This window comes from Epinephelus moara, chromosome 6 (genome assembly GCF_006386435.1).
Source record: "Epinephelus moara isolate mb chromosome 6, YSFRI_EMoa_1.0, whole genome shotgun sequence".
Classification (NCBI taxonomy): domain Eukaryota; kingdom Metazoa; phylum Chordata; class Actinopteri; order Perciformes; family Serranidae; genus Epinephelus; species Epinephelus moara.
In genome coordinates, this window is record NC_065511.1 from 12,158,884 (window position 1) to 12,179,527 (window position 20,644).

General features: G+C 40.0%; 1 protein-coding gene across 1 annotated transcript in view; it reads right to left on the reverse strand.

The window, feature by feature from the left end:
- Nucleotides 1–20,644, reverse strand: part of snap91a (synaptosome associated protein 91a) — a 70,361-nt gene that overhangs the window by 29,476 nt on the left and 20,241 nt on the right. Inside the window, exons 2-8 of the mRNA XM_050047190.1 lie at nucleotides 12,361–12,503; nucleotides 8,758–8,833; nucleotides 6,346–6,448; nucleotides 5,782–5,875; nucleotides 5,191–5,302; nucleotides 4,091–4,197; nucleotides 3,956–3,997 (exon numbers count right to left, since the gene is read on the reverse strand). Of these exons, the coding sequence (XP_049903147.1) occupies nucleotides 3,956–3,997; nucleotides 4,091–4,197; nucleotides 5,191–5,302; nucleotides 5,782–5,875; nucleotides 6,346–6,448; nucleotides 8,758–8,833; nucleotides 12,361–12,503 (677 nt within the window). The remainder of the gene's footprint in view (nucleotides 1–3,955; nucleotides 3,998–4,090; nucleotides 4,198–5,190; nucleotides 5,303–5,781; nucleotides 5,876–6,345; nucleotides 6,449–8,757; nucleotides 8,834–12,360; nucleotides 12,504–20,644) is intronic.

The following is a 20,644-nucleotide window of genomic DNA, read 5'->3' on the forward strand; positions in this document are numbered from 1 at the left end:
ATTTAAATTTAACATTTAGATTTAGATTTAGATTTAATATTTAGATTTAACATTTATATTTATATTTATATTTAGCATTTAGATTTAGATTTAATATTTAGATTTAATATTTAGATTTAGATTTAGATTTAGATTTAATATTTAGATTTAACATTTAGGTTCCACATTTAATATTTAGATTTACCAATTTAATATATTTCTAAGTTAACAAATATTGCTGTAAATGTGGTAAAAGGTGACGTTAAAAAATTCACAATACTTTTTTAAACATTGTTTGAAGCTAAATGTGGCAAAATGTTGATGTTATTTTCAGCGTGAGACACTTTACAAACGGCACCCCATACACAATATTGCAAAATTGTGACCTTCCTGTGAACTTGTGCATTTGTCTTTATAAGCTGTTTTTTGCACTTCACAACAATATAAATATAACACAAAGCCCAGACCAGGGCTGTTATTGTTTTTTGAGTACCAACCAAATGTGTCCATAGCATCGAGTTTCCAAAAGTCAAGTGGGGGATAAAGCAGGATACAAAAGAAAAAGAAGAACAACCCAAACCCAAACAATTACTGCTAAAACAGCAAAGAAAACAGAAAAAGGTTTCATTTCAATGCTAATAGAGAGAACGATGTTGCAGCCAGCCACGATGCAAACTGCATGCTCAACCAGGCAAAGGGACATTATCACCTCCAGACATGCAGTAAAAAGGATCGTACAATATCCAGCAGGCTTATTAAGAGAGGTCAAAGCTAATTCAGCCAATAAAATAAGTCACTAATTCACTTTCCTTAATTCCCTGCTCTTTTGCCTGGATCTATCCATTTAAAGCTGTGTAGTCTATTACCCCTAAAACTTTGAGAGACCAACAAGGCGGAGAGGCTGATCATTATTATATCTTGGCACGGACAGAGAGGGAGAACATTTATCATCCAGAGACTATAAAGTATCTGTCCTCACCACCGAGAACAAAGACGGCTGTTTTGCAGACAAGGACAGATACAACACCTCTATCAATGGAACTCTGAGGAATAACGGGAGAAGTTGCTGAACCATCTCAATATGATCTGATACGACAGACTTTGACATCAGTGTGTTTCCTACATCTACTCACTGCTTTAAAAAACAGCACGCAAGTGTACATGAGTGATGACATAATACTTATACAAAGTCAGTCAGATGGTAATATTATTCTGTCTTGTTTGTGCTGATGTAATTCCTCCTGGAGGGGATAAGAGCTGAAATTGGTGGCTGAGACTGAGATTAATCCACTATAGTTTGAGGGATCTGGGAGATTGATATAGTTTGCTTGGCTCTCTTTTTTAAAGACAGGTGCCTCTGAGATATATAGGTTAGGCTGTGTAGATTAATCATGTTATCCTCCTAATTCATGGCAGGGTATCACTGCTAAACACTGCTGTGCACTGGCTAGACAGCGAAGAAGAATTGTAGCAACATTCAAAAAGGGGTCACTGACCTAGTATTATTTCTAGTTTATGTTTCATTTTATCACGCTAGCACAGACATTTTGACAGTTATCAGCATTTCACACTGCTGTTAACCCCAAATCCAACACACAGAGCTCAGCTTCATGCTAAAATCCAACGAGCATGTCAACACATGCTTTTCTAGCGTAGGAAATTTTAATGGAAACATGTGCCAGTTAACAGCGTCATGACCCGCTGCAGGACTGTGATAACAGGAAAAATGTCATAAAAAGACATCAAGGGTATTTTGAACTAATAATAATTAGTCAAAAATCCAAAAGAAATCCATCACTAAAGAGGCAGAAATTACAAAATGTCTTGGCACCAGCACTTCATCAGGTTTAATGCCATCTGCCGGGGTTGTATCTGTTATTCAAATGCTTTTAAGAACTTTGCTGAAGGTGGGACTGATGCAAAAGAATAGCTTGAGGAAAAGTAAGGAAATATTCAAAACTCAAGTAACTCTATAAGCGAGCAACATGCAGGGTAAGATGGGGAAGGATGCCCCCGGCCCCATCTTACCCTACTATCGTGTTTATTTGCTTTTTTTGCTGTGCATAAGTTAATATGATTGAAAGCTAGCCTACCTCTCCTATGTCTGTACAATAAATATGAAGCTACTGCTGGCAGCTGATTAGCTAAGCTTACCATTACGACTGGAACTAAGCAGATCAGTCCAGCAAATAAATTCCAAGAAAACCACAAACAGTTGTAATATACAATAGTTTTTGCACAGATTAAACAGAAAATACAACATGTTAGTTGACTGAAGTTTTACAGAACCAAGCTAACTGCTTCCCCTGTATCAAGTGTTAATGCTTAGCTAAGCTAACCACCTGCTGACTCTTCACATTTAGCATAGGGTACATACATAAGAGTGGTATAAATCTTTTCAGCAAACTTTTGGCAAGAAAGCAAATAAACATATGTATCAAAACATCAAACTACATCTATATTTTGGCCACACATCCAGTAAACTAACATAAATCTGGTGCTTAGCTTTGACTGATTTTGCATCTCTTTAAACATGACAACAAGGCTTTGACAAAATTGACTTGAATTAATGAATATAATTGGTTCTGGAGATCCAACACCCATTTCAAATACTCTGCACTACAACTGCCATTATTACAGTATGGTCCATTAAGCATGGTGCAGATCTGTTTTATGCCATTAGCTCTCCGTGACCTGTCAACCTGAGTTTAATCAGAAAGCATTACAGCATGCTTTTCATGCAAATCATCCATACTGCCATGTCTGAAAAGATAACATTAGCTAACCAGTCAACATTGTACGTGGGCCCCATGTGGTTAGTAAATGAGCTTAAAAATGGGCTCTATATGGGATTGCCCATTGGTTTCATAATGGCCCCATGCCAGTTGCCCACATGGGTGGATTTCCCCAAGTTGGCCCCACATGGGTTATGATACGGCTACCTGGGCACTACGTGAAAATGGGTTCAAAATGGGCATCTTATCTTGGGCCCATTTGAGTAAAACCACCCATGTGGGCAATTGGCATGATGCCATTATGGAACCCTTGGACCCATTCAGGGCCCGTTTTTGAGCTCATTTACTACCTACATGGGCCCCACATACAAATGTTAGATGGGTATAGAGTTTCCACAACAGAACACAGTTCAGTAGACTCAGTCATTCAGGAACCAATGGGAGAAATCAGGTTTGTCATCCTGGGAATCACTTTAATTGGTCAGTGACCCAAAAATCAGATATCAAAAAAGGCAAAAGGTATCTTTACAGTGACTCTATATCTGTTATGGAAACTCTTTAGCGCAATTTGAGGATAACAATCTGCTGTGCCTTTATACAGTTGTTGAACTAAAACTATGTTTAGCTCAGAGTTCTAGCAGCAGAAAACAGCCGCCTGGTCAGCATATCACAGCTTATCCAATCGGCTCTTCCAGTCACATCATCCCACTTCATCAGAGCGCCTGATGTCTGTCTGCCGGGTGTGCACTTGCTCTGTGCAGTGTGCTTCAATTCAGTGCACTCAAAGAGAGTTCAGATGTTAACCTTCCCTAAGCTGTTTGCTCCCCAAAGCTAGCTCTGTGCTCACTACTCACACTCTCAGCCTGAATGATCAATCTGCATCTCTGGAAGTGAAAAGAGAAGGAGGGCACAGGGGCCGTCAATCACCAGACAACCACAGATCGTTGGGTGCATGGAGAATGGAAGTGCACGTGGGGCACAGTGGGATATGCCTCCTTTCTACCACATAGTGTAGCTGTCTGTGAATATCTGATTATTATTAAAGAGGAGCAAGAACGGTGAACACAGCAGGAGGAAAAAACAGATGGTGGCTTTAGACATTCACACGACATGCAGTACAGTTAGAAAAAACTCAGTACTGACATGCTCAGTTAGTATGGAGCCTAAAAAACTGAAGAGACCCAGTAAAAACAATTCATTGAAAGTAAATACAGATCAGGAAAAGTCTGAGGCAATCTTACCTGAGTGAGTTCAGGTATGTCATTTTTGTCTATTCCCACTTGCTGTAAAAAAGAGAGGGACATGTCAATGCAACAGTTACAGAGTGGTTTAATATTTAGCTGCTATTCACTGACATAATGTGCTCTGCAGGCTACCTCAGCAATTTTGAAGAATTCTGAAACCCGAGTCATTCGTGTCAGGAATCTTTTGTAGATCTCCAGTCCGTCTTTACACTGGCTTCTCTTCATCTGGAAAAACTTTTCTGGATAACAGAGAGATCATGAAATGTGAATCTTTAAGTTCCGCTGGTGATATTCTGTGTTTTTCTTTTCATTACCAAATCCCTTGAAAAGACCAAAACCAACAATCACCAATGACACAATATCATTTCGACTCTTTGGACAATGATGCGATATTTGCTGGTATCACAAAGTCTGCCACGATATGATTTCAGTTTGATTCAATTCAGGGGCCAGTGATCAATATGAAACAATATCAGTAAATATCCTCATTGGCTTCCTCACTGGGCTGCTTCTCATAACCTGCCTGGCACTAGGCTGCTAACGCTGTTTGAAAGTTTAGGAAAGAGATGTGCTCAGACAGAAATGGTTACAGAAACGTGCCACTGGAGTTTCAAGATAAAGGCGTAGGCCTATCTTAAAGATGACGACATGCACCAATGTTTTAACTTTGCATCAGTGATTTTGGAATCGTTGATCACTGAATTGATACATCGATCCAGATCAATGTGTTGTTACACCCCTACTAACAAGTATTGCCTGTGTAGTCAAAGCCTGATATGTATCTTATCTTAGTTCTCAGCTTCACTGGTGTTCAAAACTTAAAAAACAAATACATACAGTGTCCTGCAGCCGTAAATAGTCTCTAGGGCACCAAATCTGCGGCTAAAAATAGTCCCCAACAAATGCATCATTAACTTCTGTTTGAATAACGTTGGCTAAAAAGTACAGTCCTCAGCTGTTTAAGAAAATAACTTCACCTTTTTTAAAAATAGAACTATATTTGCAACCTGTTTTTAAAGGTATTTCTTGTCTTGAAGCTGAGTGCAACAGACAAGAGTAGGAATGATGTAAAGTGTGAGACCTACTAAAACATTATGGTTTTGTTTTTTCTTATGGCATTTGTTGAAAAGAAAAGAAAATGTTTATGTTATAACCTCAGCCTTATCCTTTACAGGTACTTTTTGTTCATCGATTATCCAATGAATCCTAAAGTGAAAGCAATGATTCTTTACCTAGCAGGTTAATGATGCCGTCGTTGTAGCAGGCATATAACTTGATCAGATCTTTGAAGAGTAGGAGAAAGCAGGCATTTATCACCCCATTGTTCAGTTCCGGTGCGTGCACCTATGGACAGAAACACAAGCCAAGAGGAACCGCGTTGTTAAGATTTTGAAGCTGAACAGATGGAACACAAATTTGCTTTTATATGACAAACTTACAAGCAGTATTACATCAGGAAGACAGTTAAATTTCACCAAAGGCAGACAATGGTACAGGACATACTGATGTAATGTACGTGTATACAGTAGCTGGGCTCTATAGTCTCAATGTTATATTTTTCTAGCCCACAATGAGGAATTAGAAGGTTGAAATTTACACCACTGATGTACATGTTTTGTTTTGGTTCTAGAAGATATAATTAACCCTCTGAGACTGGTCCTACATGTGAAAGAGGCTGTAACTGACATGTCTTTACAGATGCTGCTACAGCACAAAGCTTTGATAAATCTAGCTGGCAGCTTTTTTCTCGACTGTTTTTATCCCTCAGCAACTTCAGTGACCTTGTAGAGGGACTTTGTTCCCTATTAGCGTGTGTCACTCACTTCAAAATCCAGCAGTGCATCGATCTGGCTCTGCAGGGTGGGCATCCCTTTCAACAGCTTCTCTACTGACATGGTCCTCATCACTCCCTCAGCCCTGAGACACAGGGAGACACAAAGAAATAGAAAACATGAGAACTAGGATGCAGCTCTAAGGCAGAAAGACATATCCACATACTGTCACCACATACCGTCGAGTACCTGTCTGCGCCTGCCTCACATATCCACCAACGTGTCTGATCTCTATTCTGTTTTCTGCATTTTTCAGTGCCAGCTTATGTAGCCACAGGGACCTTGTGTCTGAAGCCAAACAGAGCTGTCCACTCTGTGAGCATGAGTAATAACCCTCTCTGTATTCATCTCTGTACTCAGTACACGCAGTAAAGCCATGCACTTGGCCCAATGCCGGGCTGGAGTTCATCCCACGCATGAAAGGGACCCTAGTGGGATGTGTGTTATTCTGATGGATATGGAGGGCAAGAAAGAAGGAGGCATGTTCTCGTCATAGACAAACTGAGAAAGCATCTTTAAAAGACTAAACATCAATAATAATTCTGAAATAGTCACCCTTTCTTGACCCGGCCAAAGTCAAAAGCCATCTGTCTGTAGGCGAAGGCCTTCTCGTTGAGATAACGGCTGTAGCGTCTGATGAACGTGGACATGTCGTAGCCTGAGGAAGACACACTCATTTAACACATGCACAGTCTCAAAGGTCAACCCAGTGCAAGGTATTAGTAAGCTCTTTAAAGGTTTACAAAAAAAAATTACCCCCAAATAACAACACAGAGTCAAGCTGTTACAAAGTTTCAAAATGTCCTCAATGCAATTGTAAAGAGTCTTTGCAACTGTGATAAATTAAGGTTATAATATGTAATTCATGGACTGATCTCAGTCTTTAAAAAAGAGATCAAGATTTTGGGGAATCCTCTTACTTATTTTCTTGCTGAGAGTTACATGAGAAGATTGATACTACTCCTTTGTCTGTGCGATAAGCAAGGAGCTAAAGCCAGGAGCTGATTAGCTTAGCATAAAGACTAGAGGCAGGGGGAACAGCTAACCTGGCTCTGTCAAAAAGTTAAAAATGTATCTACATCTACTTGTTTCCTTAAGCCCTACCAAAACCAACGTGTAAAAACAACTTACGTACAGAATCAGGCTAGCTGCTTCCCTTTGCTTCCAGTCTTTGAGATAATCTAACCGCCTGGCTGTAGCTTCATATTTAACATACAGATGAGAGTGGTATCAGTTTTTATCTAACTCTTGTCTGTGTGTTAAATATGAAGAGCCTGGAGACTATTAGGTTAGCTCAAAGATGAGAGACGGCTAGCAAGGCTTTGTTAAGGCTAAATGATCTCAGGCTTTAGGTCGGTAGTGAGTGGTATCTTCTCATCTAATTCATGGCAAGAGAGGAAATAAAAATTGCACTGATTTGAAATGATTCAGAATCATTAAATCACGATGCACATGATCTGTAATGATCTTTCTCTGCCTGCCAAAGGACAAACTGATACTCAAAGTCAGTTTCTCTGGCAAGACCTACGTCTGAGGTACTGAAGTAAGTTTTTTTCTACATTATTTTCCTCATACTGTCTTAATCTTTAATGTCTAAGAATTTAAATCAGTCTAGTTTTGAAGACCACTCTGTTGTCTAACACTTGATATCTTTGTCAAATATATGGTGTCCAATTAAGCACCAAAATCAAAATAGATTTTTGTTTTATGTTCAGTTCAAATCTTTTTGAGTTTAGTTGAATATACTCTATTTACTATATATTTGCAGTCTAGACCAGAAGGTAAATCTTTTGCCTTAAATCTGGGGCCCCTGTTTCAATTCCCACCAAGACCCAATTTCTCATGCTTTAATATCTTCAATGAATCAATGAATCAGAAGTTGTCTTAACTGACTGGCTAAAATCGCCATATTTGCTGAAAATCAACATATTTTTCACTTTCAGTTTGTAATAGTAGCCTAGTATTGAAACTCAGATTGAAGACCTGGTTTGAGCCATTTAATTTTCACACATTGTTATCAGGCGGCATTTGTAACATCTCAAATTGCACCAGTCAGAAACGAGACAGAATCATGAAACTCTGCACGTGCTCTATGGTAAGGTAACGTTACTTTATTTGTACCCTTGCAATAAAAGACAAGGCGTCCTTCTTGACAACATTTTACAACCACAAATGTGGTGATCCCTCTCTTTTTAATTAAACTGGAATTCATTGTTCAATGGACAATCACTCCTGCATGTGGGGGCAGATGTAACCTTTGACTTCCAATGTTTCAATCAATACTGTGACTCAAACATTGCTTGTAAGGAAATTGATGACTCTCAAAAAACAGAGCACAGATACAAGTGACCTACATCAAAATTGTGTGCAAATAGCTCAAGAGATTTTTAAGTAATGACATCAAAACCAAAAAATGTCACAACAGCTCCCAGTCTCCCCTATTCTTTAATAATAAGGAGAACCAAACTAAGGAGTTTTATTTTCTTTGTGGAATCACAAGCTTGTTAGCACTATACAGTACGGTAAGCCCATGCTTAGACTGATGAGATGTTGATTATATGCTCTTTATGCTCTTTAAAATGTCTTAAAATTGCACAGTTTGGCTTTCTAAACTCTGCAGATACTTCAGTCACCCTGCAGGACTAAACATCTATGACAACAGACTGTGAACCCGGTGTTTATCACCATGGAGATGGGTCTAATTGAGGAAAGCAAGGGGAACTGAGGGATGGATAGAGGCATGATTACTGTAGGTTGTTGTAAAATTCAAGCTCATTCTACTGTTGCACTAAGGCCACTGTAGCTGCTTAAAACGTGTGCTAAATGTCTTAAATGTAAGTGCTCTAGCACACAAAATTGAGTGATCAAGAATTAAAAACAGAAAGATCAGATTTAAAGCATGAGTCAGGGTGAAAAATATGGAGGGCTGGTTAATTCAAAGACAGGAGGGAAGGAAACACCACTCACCGTGGGAGCCAGTTTTGTCCAGGAAGTTGCTGAGGTTGAACAAGGTGTTCCTAGATGCCAGGAACTGCAGGAATCTCTGCAGGAGACGACACATACACAGGGTTTGGTTTTTTGTCAGGCACTATCACAAATGCAGTAAAAAAGGCATTACAGCTTAAGTTATTTAGCAGTCTTGATGAAGACTTTGGTGGTGGTCATGTAGTTGTAAAAAAAGATTGAAGACATTATACTGTCTCAGCAGACCATGGCATCCTTTACTTAAATGCATAACAATTATCTATATATATTCATGAATTGAGAAATAACCATAGTTTATATCTCATAGCTATGAATGAACACACTGTACCCCAGCAGTTGGGGCTTATTATATTTTCATGATCATTTTCAAACAGATGGCTCCATTTTTTTTAGATAAGAAAGGGAGGTTTGTTTGATGTTCACGGCTATCTCAAAGGGGCTTTTCAGCGCTTTCAGCACTCTACCACCAACCTGTGAAAGTGCCTGTAGCAGAAAGTGGAATTAACATAAGAGGTGTGATTCTATACCAGTCGTTTTTCCTTTGTGATTAGACAGAAATCCAGTATTAAAGGAGCAGTGCTGCAGCCTTCATGAGTGGGAGAGCGTGAATATGGATTAGACACATGGAAGGGACCAGGGAGTATAGTATAATAAAGATAAATGTGCTCTTGCTGCAGCCCTGCAAGAGCAAGCTTACTAAAGAGACACACAGACATAAAAACACACACACACACGCACATTACTGTTTATTCAGTGACTGCATTTACACAAAACAGAGCGTACTAACATGAGGGGAGGTTAAGAATGAGAAATCCTCCCTGGAGAAATGTTGAGCTACACATCACCTCCCCTCCTCCTGTTTTCTTTTCTCTTTCATTCTCTCTCCAGTCAGTGCTCTCTATCATCATCATCATAATCATCATCAGGGGCACAACAACAGCAAAGCACCGGCTAAAAACAAACAGGTCTCAGCAGACAGAAGGCACTAGACTAAATTATGTGACTATTTTAGCATTTGAAAAGACTTGTTGCTGCCACATTTTGACCTGTGTTGGACTACATGAGGGTCTTTAATATATGCATACCTCTGCTCAGGCATTGATTGATACAGCTTACCATGCCTTCCCTAGATTCATCATGAACTGCAAAGCCCTGACTCACCACTGTGAGCTGTGAGCTTCACTCCCGGGTAGGCAACCCGCAGGCACTGGTATACTTTTTATCTACAAGGCAATTCTTGGGCTGCTCCCATTCTATCTTTGTATTTATACTTCACAGAAGAGTGATGCACAGTACTCTCTGCAGTCACAAGAGTTTCATTTGTTGTCTGCACCAAATGTTCGTTCAGAGTGGGAAAATGACTTTTAGATATTCTGCACCATCAGACTGGAATACATTGCATTTGATTTCTTTCTTTGATTGTTGGGGTGTCTGTGCTTAAAAATATAGTTTAGATGCATGGCTTCTTATATACTGTGGTATTGTTTGTTCTTTTGATTTATGTTTGTTAATAATCACCTGTTTGTATCTTGTGCTGCTGCCTATCTTGGCCAGGACTCCCTTTAAAAAGAGATTTTTTTGTATCTGAATGGGACCTATCCTGGCTAAATAAAGGCTAAATAAAATAAAATTACTGTATGTTTTTCAAACATAATTGCATGGTTCACACACATTTACGACGCTGTCCCTGTGAGCCTTTGTATTACACAGATAACAGCAGAAACAGTGTATCTGTGAAATGTATGTGCATGTGTAAAGGGCACAGCATCTTATTGTGGCCCATGGCACCACAATTTACCCTTTCCCTCTGACACCTGCTGTATCGAGGTTAACGCTATTATCTTCATATCACTACATCTCTTCTGCTGGGAAGGCAACACCCACTCCATTATTTTGAATAGAGAAAACTATGTATGGAAGGTAAATGAATGATGGAGTGGTCTGATCTCATGGTATTCCTCTTTGTTTTATCAGTCTCATCGAATACAGTTAATCTACTCCTATTGAATATTTTTTGGATACTGTATCTCTCTCTCTCCCCCCGTGTCATCTGTAATTCAGTGGCAGCTTGGGTTTTTTGATGGGCTATAAAAGAGCAGCTGTTTATCTCTCTGTTATCCCTCATTGCCCATTCAGAGCCTTTTCCTTTCTTCAGCTGTCAGGACATAAAATGGGTCAGGGGGTCAGCACCAGGAAGCAGAAGGCCAGTCCCTCTGCTAATTCCACAACTGCTGTTAAGGCCAAAATTTACAACTATGGAGCAAAAGCAAAAATGCAAAGGGTATTGTGCAGGGAAGACCTTGGGGTGAAGTAATGCCAGTTACTCATAAAATCCAGTTTTCCCTTTTAATTCCCCTTAAAGCAGCTTTAAAGCTGCATGAATTGATATTTGGCCACTTGATAGCAGCGCAACAAGCTGTAAACACAACATTGACTCCTTCTATAATATAGCTGCAATATGTTAGCAAACAGTTGCCTGTTTACACATCCAGCAGACATGAGGTAACATTGTGTTTCTGTCCAACTAGTGAATGTAAGTCCTACATTCATTCATCTTTTTGCTCTGTTTTGGTCTCTTCCAACTCCTATGAACGTTATCTGCATCCCTAGCTGCTAAATGCTCCTCAGCTTTAGTCGCTAACTCTCATCTACCATTTGGTGCCAGGCAGGTAGCGTATCAAAACTTTAGTTTAAAATAGTCTTTGTCTGGTAGTCACACTGATGAGAGTGCAGAGAATTAACCAGTACAGGAGGGCTGTGGTCCATAAAACCAAAACAGTGAGCTGAAAGATGCTAAAATGTCTGAGGGGAACTGCAGAGGTGGGTGATAATTCTCTGTCTATGTATGTATGCATATGATATTGATCAGTATCAACTTGTTCCAGCTCTTCTCTTAAGCTTTTGTATGCTTTCAAATATTCGATTAAATTGAAATATTAAATGTCTTGTGCATTTGTTTTTTCTTCCACATTTACCTGAAATTTAGCCTGACACATTTGATGTCTTGAAATTTTGGGAACCCCCTCAGAACTAAAATATAGCTCTGGCGATTTTACAAGGTTAGAATATAAATTCACTTGGTTGCTGTAAATGTAAATATGATTTGAAAAAAAAAAAAGGCTAATCACTCATGTTGCTGTCTTTTCTTATGTTTTTATGCATATTTGCAGATTTGAACTGTGAGACTAGTATGCTGATAAGTTATTTCCACCTTATTACGCTCATAACATGGCTGAATGAGCACAGATCAAAACTACAGCTTGTACTTATATGCATGAAGGGTAATCTGTGCTGCTGCTACTGCTGCTACGGTGTGTTTTCTAACAGGTAAATGTGTGTCTACCTTGGGTCTTGTGTGGAAAGTCAACTGAACAGTGATGCCCTTGTCTAGCAATGCCCTACTTTACATCTGATAGCTTCCCAGTACAACCAGTCTTCTCTCTCTACTGGGGGTTACACACTACACAGCAGTGGTCAGTGGATCAGCTGGGGTAAAGTCCATTGCTCAAGAGAAGATACTCACTCACCTCCCCTGAATGCATCGGACCAGACATTAAATCAGCAACAAATATGCAAGGACCTCACCTCGTTGCCATGCACCATGAGGTGGTGTGTGGTGATCAGGGCTTTGAAAACCACCACCCAGCTGGCGTTGCCGGCCCTCTCCATCAGCGTGTCGGCCATCTGGGGGACGTTCACATTGGTCTCCTGGGTGGCCTGGATCAGGACTGAGAAGCATAGAGGAGAGGAGGAACAGGAGGTCAGATGCTGGATATTAGCAGAGGAGAGATACAGCTCAGGTACAGTGTGTGCTGACAGCCTTATCTTCAATAAAGATAACAGATGGGTGAGAAACAACAAACAGGAATGTACTAGCGTAAATGCAATGGTACTGGGCTTTGCTGCATTTCACAGCCGCACACTCTTGCATCTTAATTTTTACTTAAATTCACCATGCACCTCCCTGAGTAGTGTTTCCTCAAATAAGCAATCTTATTTTAAGACATTGCCAGTTGTGTAAAGAAAATATTCGTAGCAACAAACCCTATTATCATTATTGAACACCACTTAATTGTATTAGACCAGTTAATTGTCTGGCTAGCTAATTTGTTAGATGTGACAGGTTTTGCAATGTCTGTCCAAATGTGTCAATTCCTCTTATTTGACATCAGATGTCTATTTAGTGAGTAGCAGACTTATTTTTGGAGGCATGAGGAGCCAGTTTTTATTAACAAAATTGCCTCTGGAGGCTGCTATTTTCCATCTTAATGAAATGTATTTCGATTAGTGCTTCACATTATGCCACCATTGCTTGGTGTGAGTCACACTGGCTGCTGCTTTATTCCTTTCTGCAGCCAGTCAAATATAAGCACAGGCAGACTGAGAGTGGAATATTCCACAGCACAGACAGAGACAGAGAGCAGAAGGGAAGAAGAACTGCAATGCCAGTCAGACTTTTAGCCCTTTAGATCACAATCAGACACTCATTGGTGCACAGATAAGACCTGATGTAATACAGCAACTTGAATTGGCTTTGTAAATGTGGAACTGGAGCTGGAGCTGAGGTAGCTGGAGAAGTGCCAGTTCAACTCCTGGGCACTGCCGAGGTGCCTCTGAGCAAGGCATGGACCCCCAACTGCCTGGGGTGCCCGGCCATGGCAGCCCCCCTGCCCTGACATCTTTCCATTTAATGCATGTGTAAGTCCTGTTTGTGTATGTGTGTGTATCTCAGTGTGTATATGACAACACAGTGAAAAAAATTAATTTCCCCTCGGGGATTAATAAACAACCTCTTTACCTTACACAGTCACTGTGATACATTCACTCATATACCAAGAGGACTTGGTAAACTTAACATACCTTGCTAACAGGTAATAAATGAGACCACTCTGTAATTGTGTTTCCTCCCCTCTGTTCTTCAGCATCTGTCAGATGACAGTAAAGCCTGTGAAGAATTTCTATTTACTGTCAGATATTTAAGCTGTCCTCCATGGCAAGCCTCAGGGCATATCTTCAGACACAGTCTGAGGATTGAGATACGGTAAGTCGGAGTGCATGCAGAGTGATGGACAGGGAGGGACAGAAAATATGACCGCCATCATTTTAAGAGCCTTGATTTGGCAGAGCAGGGCAGACACAAGGCAACTTCGATTGAGTCCTGTGATTCATTAATAGTGTCATATGCATCCTGCACATTTACTGCCGGCAGACAGGGAAGCAGCTGAGAGGTGTCTATTGAATTTTCCCTTCTGGCTTAATATAGACTAAATGGCAGTACATCTCACACATGAAGCAATCCAGTTAGAATGACATGGAGTAATGAGCAACGGAAAGTTTGGGAATGAAAAGATTTAGTTTAAAGTAAGACATGGAACAAGTTGACTGTCTCTAACAGCTCTTTTAAACAACAGTTTGTGTGTGTGTGTGTGTGTGTGTGTGTGTGTGTGTGTGTGTTACTCAGCAGCCCAGTGCCCAGCTGTTTTAGAAGTTCACTTGGCTCTTTTTCAGTATAAAAATATAGATTTTTGAGCTAACTTTGAAGATTTCCATCTTAGTAGCAACAAACCGGCTTGTGGTGGAATGCCACTGACAGGGTAGGGAAATCAGAAAATATGGAGACACGAATGCATCGCTGGTTTTGGTCTTCTTTTCATGGGATTTGTTGACAATAAGAAAAATAGAGAATAACACCAGTCTTATCCTTCAAAACCTGGAGCACCTTGACAAACAGTGCTACAACCTCGACATGAGTTTTTAAAGCAACATATGACACCTAAAAGACACCAAATGATCGGTGTCCAACTACAAATACAGTGGATGAAAAACTACAACACCACAAAGCAGACAATCTTAAAAACATTACACCCAAGACAAACAGATTGTACTGACAAAAAGTGATATTTACAGTATAGGATATGTTTATTTTTAGGGCAACATAGAAGTAAGCATCACCCTGGTTCCCTCAACAAAAAGCCAAGAGGATTTTTCTATTGGATTTTGGATTATGACAGAAAATAAGCTTTGTGGCAAACAGAAGTTCATGATACTTACACGTTTTGTTCAGCAAGATCATAAATGAACACCATTTATATGATTTTTGAAGTGTAAATGTGCCCGCAGAAGTAAAAGCCGTTTTTTTTTCCAAGACATGCTGAGGTTTCAAAATTTCCAGAACAAAACGTGAAAGTCTCTAAAGCTTGTGTTAACCACAGACCTTATTACAGGCATCTAACCAAAAACCCATTCAAAAAAACAAAACACTGACTTTGAGACGAGGAATCCAGAAGTGCTAAAATACTGACTCGTTTCTGGGTTCAAGGACTCTAAAACGGACTTGTCTATTGAAATAAAAGCTAATATATAGCAGTTTTTGCAATGGTAATTTAGTTGCTTCAAATTAATCACTTTACTTTAGGGACTGCTGTGGCTCAGAGGTAGAGTAGGTCATCCACCAATCGGATGATCGGCAGTTTGATCCCCAGCTCCTCCAGTCTGCATGTAGAAGCATCCCTGGGCAAGATACAGCCCCTGATGGCTGCTCCATCAGTGTGTGAGTGTGAGTAAATGGGTACTGAGTAGCAGGCAGCACCCTATATGGTAGCCTCAGGCACCAGTGTGTGAATGTGACAGGTAGTGTTTAAGTGCTTTGAGTGGTCAGAAAACTAGAAAAGCACTATACAAGTACAGTCCATTTACCATTTACTTCATTATTTCATTATATCGAAACGCTGTTAGATTGCTTTAGGATTTAGTGAGCAACTTTCGCACAAAAGGGGGCTCTCTTTAGTGTGGAGATGGCAAATACTGACCTGTCATTTTCATTCCAAAATGATTAAATTAAAACAACTGCCTTAAACCTGACTGTAATTCTTGGTTTTGCATGGACATGCCAAGTGAGAAGTGTTGTAAATAATTGCTTCTTGTGGTGTTTTTTGTGACTAACCAATACATTTTTTTTCTTGGTTCACAATGCGTGTTTCTATTTCCATGAATAAATCAAGTCCAACAGCCCACAGTAGATGTAGCTGGAAAAGGACTTCACGAATAATCATGCAAAAATAAAATTCAAGGTCACTTTGCTTTGACAGTCATGCAACAAGTCTGCTAGCGCTTTTGCTTCCCCTATCATGCTTTCATCATGCAGTAATGATTGCTGTGCATGTCCTCTCCAGTAGCAAGGCAGCGGAAACAGACACACACACATATACATACACACACAGTGAGAGGGATAATCCCTACAGCGGTGATGAGTCAGCAGCCTGCATCATCCTTCGCTTTTCATCTCTGTCTGTCGGTCTGTCTGTCTCACTCTCTGCCTGTCTCTCTCTGTATTTCCCACACTGAGGGTCAGTGCTTTTGCCACACCGTGAGACAAACTGCACACCACCAACACTTTAAGATATACATAAATAAATCTACTGTAAAGCATGTCCTGATAAGAGTACAAAAAGAAAATTATAGCTGTAATTCAAGAGAAAACTATTTTTTTTTGATGATACGTTGCCAGATAGTCATTGCCTCTGCACTTACTATAAATTATTGACAAAATATTTCATTATCTCCCTATGCAATGAATCACTAATAATCCCAGGAGTGAACTGGCATTAGTTGATTTGAAAATGTGCTGGATAAAGTCTCGGGAAGTAAAATCCTAATCCTGTTGTACGAGAGACAGAGAAACCGGCAGAGAGAATCTGTTCTGATTGAGATGCTGAACAACAATTCAGCAGGCAACTCCTGACTCACCGTCTCCCCCCACCTTCTCCCTCAATTATTCATATATGTGAGTGTGAGTAAGAAAGAGAGATAGTGGAAGGCAGCTCGATATGTGGCCCTTCCCAAGTGCTAGCACACACAGATAGTCACGCTGACTAACAATTACTTGCATGCTTGAATATTCCAAATCCTTTACGTTGCAACATACAGCAAACTGAATCACCAAAATGTTGCCAGACTTACACATCGTGATGTACACAAATTTCAAACAAACATTTCAGGCATTCTCAAAGACTGTGTGAAGACACATTTCAAAGTCAATCATGAAAGAGTACTTCAATGATTTAGTATTGAATTTTCATAAAGCTGGGGGAACTTCAAAAACACTAGATCCAAAACTCACACTCTCCCTGCCTGGTTATTGCCTACAACTCCACGCACACAGTCTGTAACACAGGCTTTCTGTTTGTATGTCTTCAAGCTCAAGCTGTGAAATGTTTTCACAGGCTGAGTAGTACTTTCTCGTAAACAGATCTTGATGTGTAAAATTGGTGTACTTCTCAAGCAATGGAAATGAGACAAACCCTCATTTTATACATTGTTGGAACAACTCAGGTAAGACAAATCTCAAACATCTATATTATCCAGTTTTATGTAGGTTTAATTACTACATACAGCTGCACTCATCAATGTTTTTACAGAATTTTACAATACCACTGGCATTTTGGACATGAAGCAGAGCTGTGGAGCTCTATTTATTGACCTGTCCAAAGCTTTTGATACTGTTGACCATCTTATTTTAAAACAGAGGTCGACTAGTACTGGTATATCTGATCAGACAGTGGGCTGAATTTGTGAATTACCTCTCAGAGAGGTCTTAGTGTGTTCAGTTTAATGGGCTCACCTCTAACTGGCTCAACACTTGTAATGGTGTACCCCAGGGTTCAGTGTTAGGGCCGCTGTTCTATATCAATAGTCTTGGTCGAAACGTGGCCAATTTTCATTTTTATGCTTAGTATGTAGATATATTGTGCTGACTCACAATCACAGAGGCTGTGGCTAAATTGCAGGCTGTCCGTAATGTTGTCCAGATTCAGTTTTCACAACCAAATTTGGTTTTAAATTCTGATACAACTAAGGTTATGCATTTCTCAAATGCTAGGAAGAAACCTGTGAGCACCCCTGATGCTATTACTGCTCAGGGAAAGAAGCTAGAGGTTGTCACTTGTTACAAATATCTCTGTATTTGGCTTGATGACTCCCTTTCTTTTATACCTCAGGTTGATACTCTTTTTAAAGTCTTGTTTCTCCTTTGAGGCCAGAAAAGACTGATTGCTGCTATGTTTTTACCGCTTCAAGATTATGGTGATTTGTTGTACATGAATGCATCTGCACATTGTTTGCACATGTTAGATACTGCATATCATAATGCACTGAGATTTGTTACAAATTGTAAAACCCTCACTCATCACTGCACGCTTTATTCCAAGGCTGGTTCGCCACCTTTGACCTTCTGTGGAATTAGTCACTGGTATTTGTTCATTTACAAATCCATACTGGGTAAACCTTCACACATTTGTACTTTGATCTAACGGAGATCAGACAGTAGCTGTAGTCTGAGATCTCAAGACTTAGTTTTGTTGTTTGTTCCTAATACTTGGACTGAGCTGGGAATGAAAGCTTTTATGTGCTCTGCTCCTCTCACTCGGAATAACCTTCAAAAAGAGTTGAAACTACGTGAATTGGTCTCTCTGCCTGATTTTAAAGCTCTCGTGGGTACAAAGGTGAGTGGATCGGTTGGTTCTTGTGTTTGTGCGTAGGTGTTCTAATATTTCTACATGCCACTGTGTTTCTTTTATGTTTTTTATTGTGTGGTTGTCTGGCTGTAGCTTTTTTGTATGCTGCTGTCTTGGCCAGGTCTCCTTTGTAAAAGAGATTGTTGATCTCAACGGGACTTACCTGGTTTAATATGGGTTAAATAAATAAAACAAAATCAATTTTGTCGGGAGGCCCGAAACTACAAATGGATACTAATGCTGTGTTTGCTGGATGTGTAAATGAGCAATTGTTTTCCAAGAGGTTTGCAATATCAAAATTGTAATGTGACAATGTGTTAAATTTTGTGTTTATAGGTTGTTGCATTTCCTCCAAGTGGCCTAAAAAACACAACTGATGTGCCTGATTTTCACATTGTTCTCATCCATCAAGCTGATCTCCCTAAACTGGGTACATACTCCTGAGCTGGTCTATGGAGTCTGCAATGTTCACAGGGCATGAAATTTAATTAAAATGAATACTAAGATCAGAGCGATCAGGACTCCAAATAGCCCTGATGGATCTTCTGGGCAAGTGCAGAAAAAGCAACATGACACCTAGCTTTGATAAAAGCCTGGGGGGAATGTAGAATCACTGAGAGCTGCCATGGAGAAGTGTTGGTATTGAACCACTGAAAGAAATTGCATAGTGAGTCTCTCCAGCTGTAAGAGCAATTACTGTCACCTGGCGATTACTGCAAAAGTCACATCTACACTTAAATCTACAGAATCAACTTTAACTGCACTTGTACAGACCCCAGTCTGAAATGCTGCTTGCAGTAGCACACATACACACACTCACACAGCCTAACCACTGGCTACAGGGCTGCATTGCTGTTATATGTGATTGTGTTTAACCTCAAATTTTTATTATTTTATGGATCCTAAAACCTAGAGTTGGAGGCATTGATATCATTACTGGAAAAGATTGACAGCTCCTACTTGCCTCTACAATGCAGTTTTCTATGTGGATTAATAGGTGTTTAAAATATTACCTGTAGTACCATTTACAAGACATGCAGTACTGCCAAATCCACTTTGGCTCAAAAATGTTGTAGCAGCCAAACATGAGGAGGTCTCTTGCACCGTGAACCTAGTATATTTCAGTCCCTCTGTGACAGCACACAGTAAATGTCCTTCATTTAAAGCCTGGGGATTTTTAGCTGTTACACAAGGTTATTCGTGACATGAGAACTACATGAGTCTGTACACATTTATAACACTATACACAGCCGCATACACGCGTGCGCGCACATCCTCCCCTGTTCTCATTTACAAGCACAGCACCTGAGCCGTCATTGTGCAGCACAGCGAGCAAAGAGAGGGGAACCATTGGCCTGACATGTTCACATCCTCGACAGTGTGCGTGCGGCTGTAAAATGAGAGGAGGGGAAAACAAGAGAAAAAGACACCTGTCTGAATGTAACGCACTTATAAACAGGCATACACGCAAACATAAAGTGCACATCTACGCAAACAGACACTCACACTCGACGCTTCCAAGTTCGACCACGTTATGAGTCGGCATTCTGTTTGACACGAACAAAATTTATGCACAATATGCTGCCTCATCTGTTATGCATGAAATGTCTGGTATGATTTTCCCAAGCTGAAATTGTACCATGCTACAAGCTGACACTGGGGAGAATCACTGTCTCAAAAAACAGCGATGAATTAATCCTTGAAAATATTTCCTGTGAAGCCACAGCATGTTACAGCTTAGTCTTCCACACCACAATGCCATTGTTGTCTAAAAACTATTAAAAGCACATAAAATAGATGCAGTCAGTTCATTTGTAACAATAAACATGGCCAATGGGGCTCTGCTTCTGCAATCTGTATCTCTGGAGAGCAGCTCTGTGTTGGCAGATGTCACTGAGCATGCTCAGGGACATGGTTCCTTGTTTATGGTGCTTTTCTTGCTGCTGAGCCATGAGGAATAAAATACAGTGGTTATGTTTATTGTGATGAAGGTGTATGTCACTAAATGCAACACTATGGCTATCGTATGTGTTTTTAATTGCTTTTAGATTAGGTCTAGCAGGGAGGGACACCATGAGCACCATTGCACGCTACACAGACAGTACCTCTTAGTGAGACAGATGCAACCTTGGTTCTGGCCTTAATATTGGATTTACTGATGATAAAATAAAGGATAAAATAATACTTGACTTATCCTTTAACAAGATCTCTTTGACCCCCCCCCCCCCCGCCTATGTAATGTGTATAAATAAATAGGCTACACCATACTTTGATATTGAAATTTGCGACAGTATTGTAGGGTTAACAATTGGTGCTTTCACGATTTTTGCTAAAAAAAAAAATCATCACAAATGTGG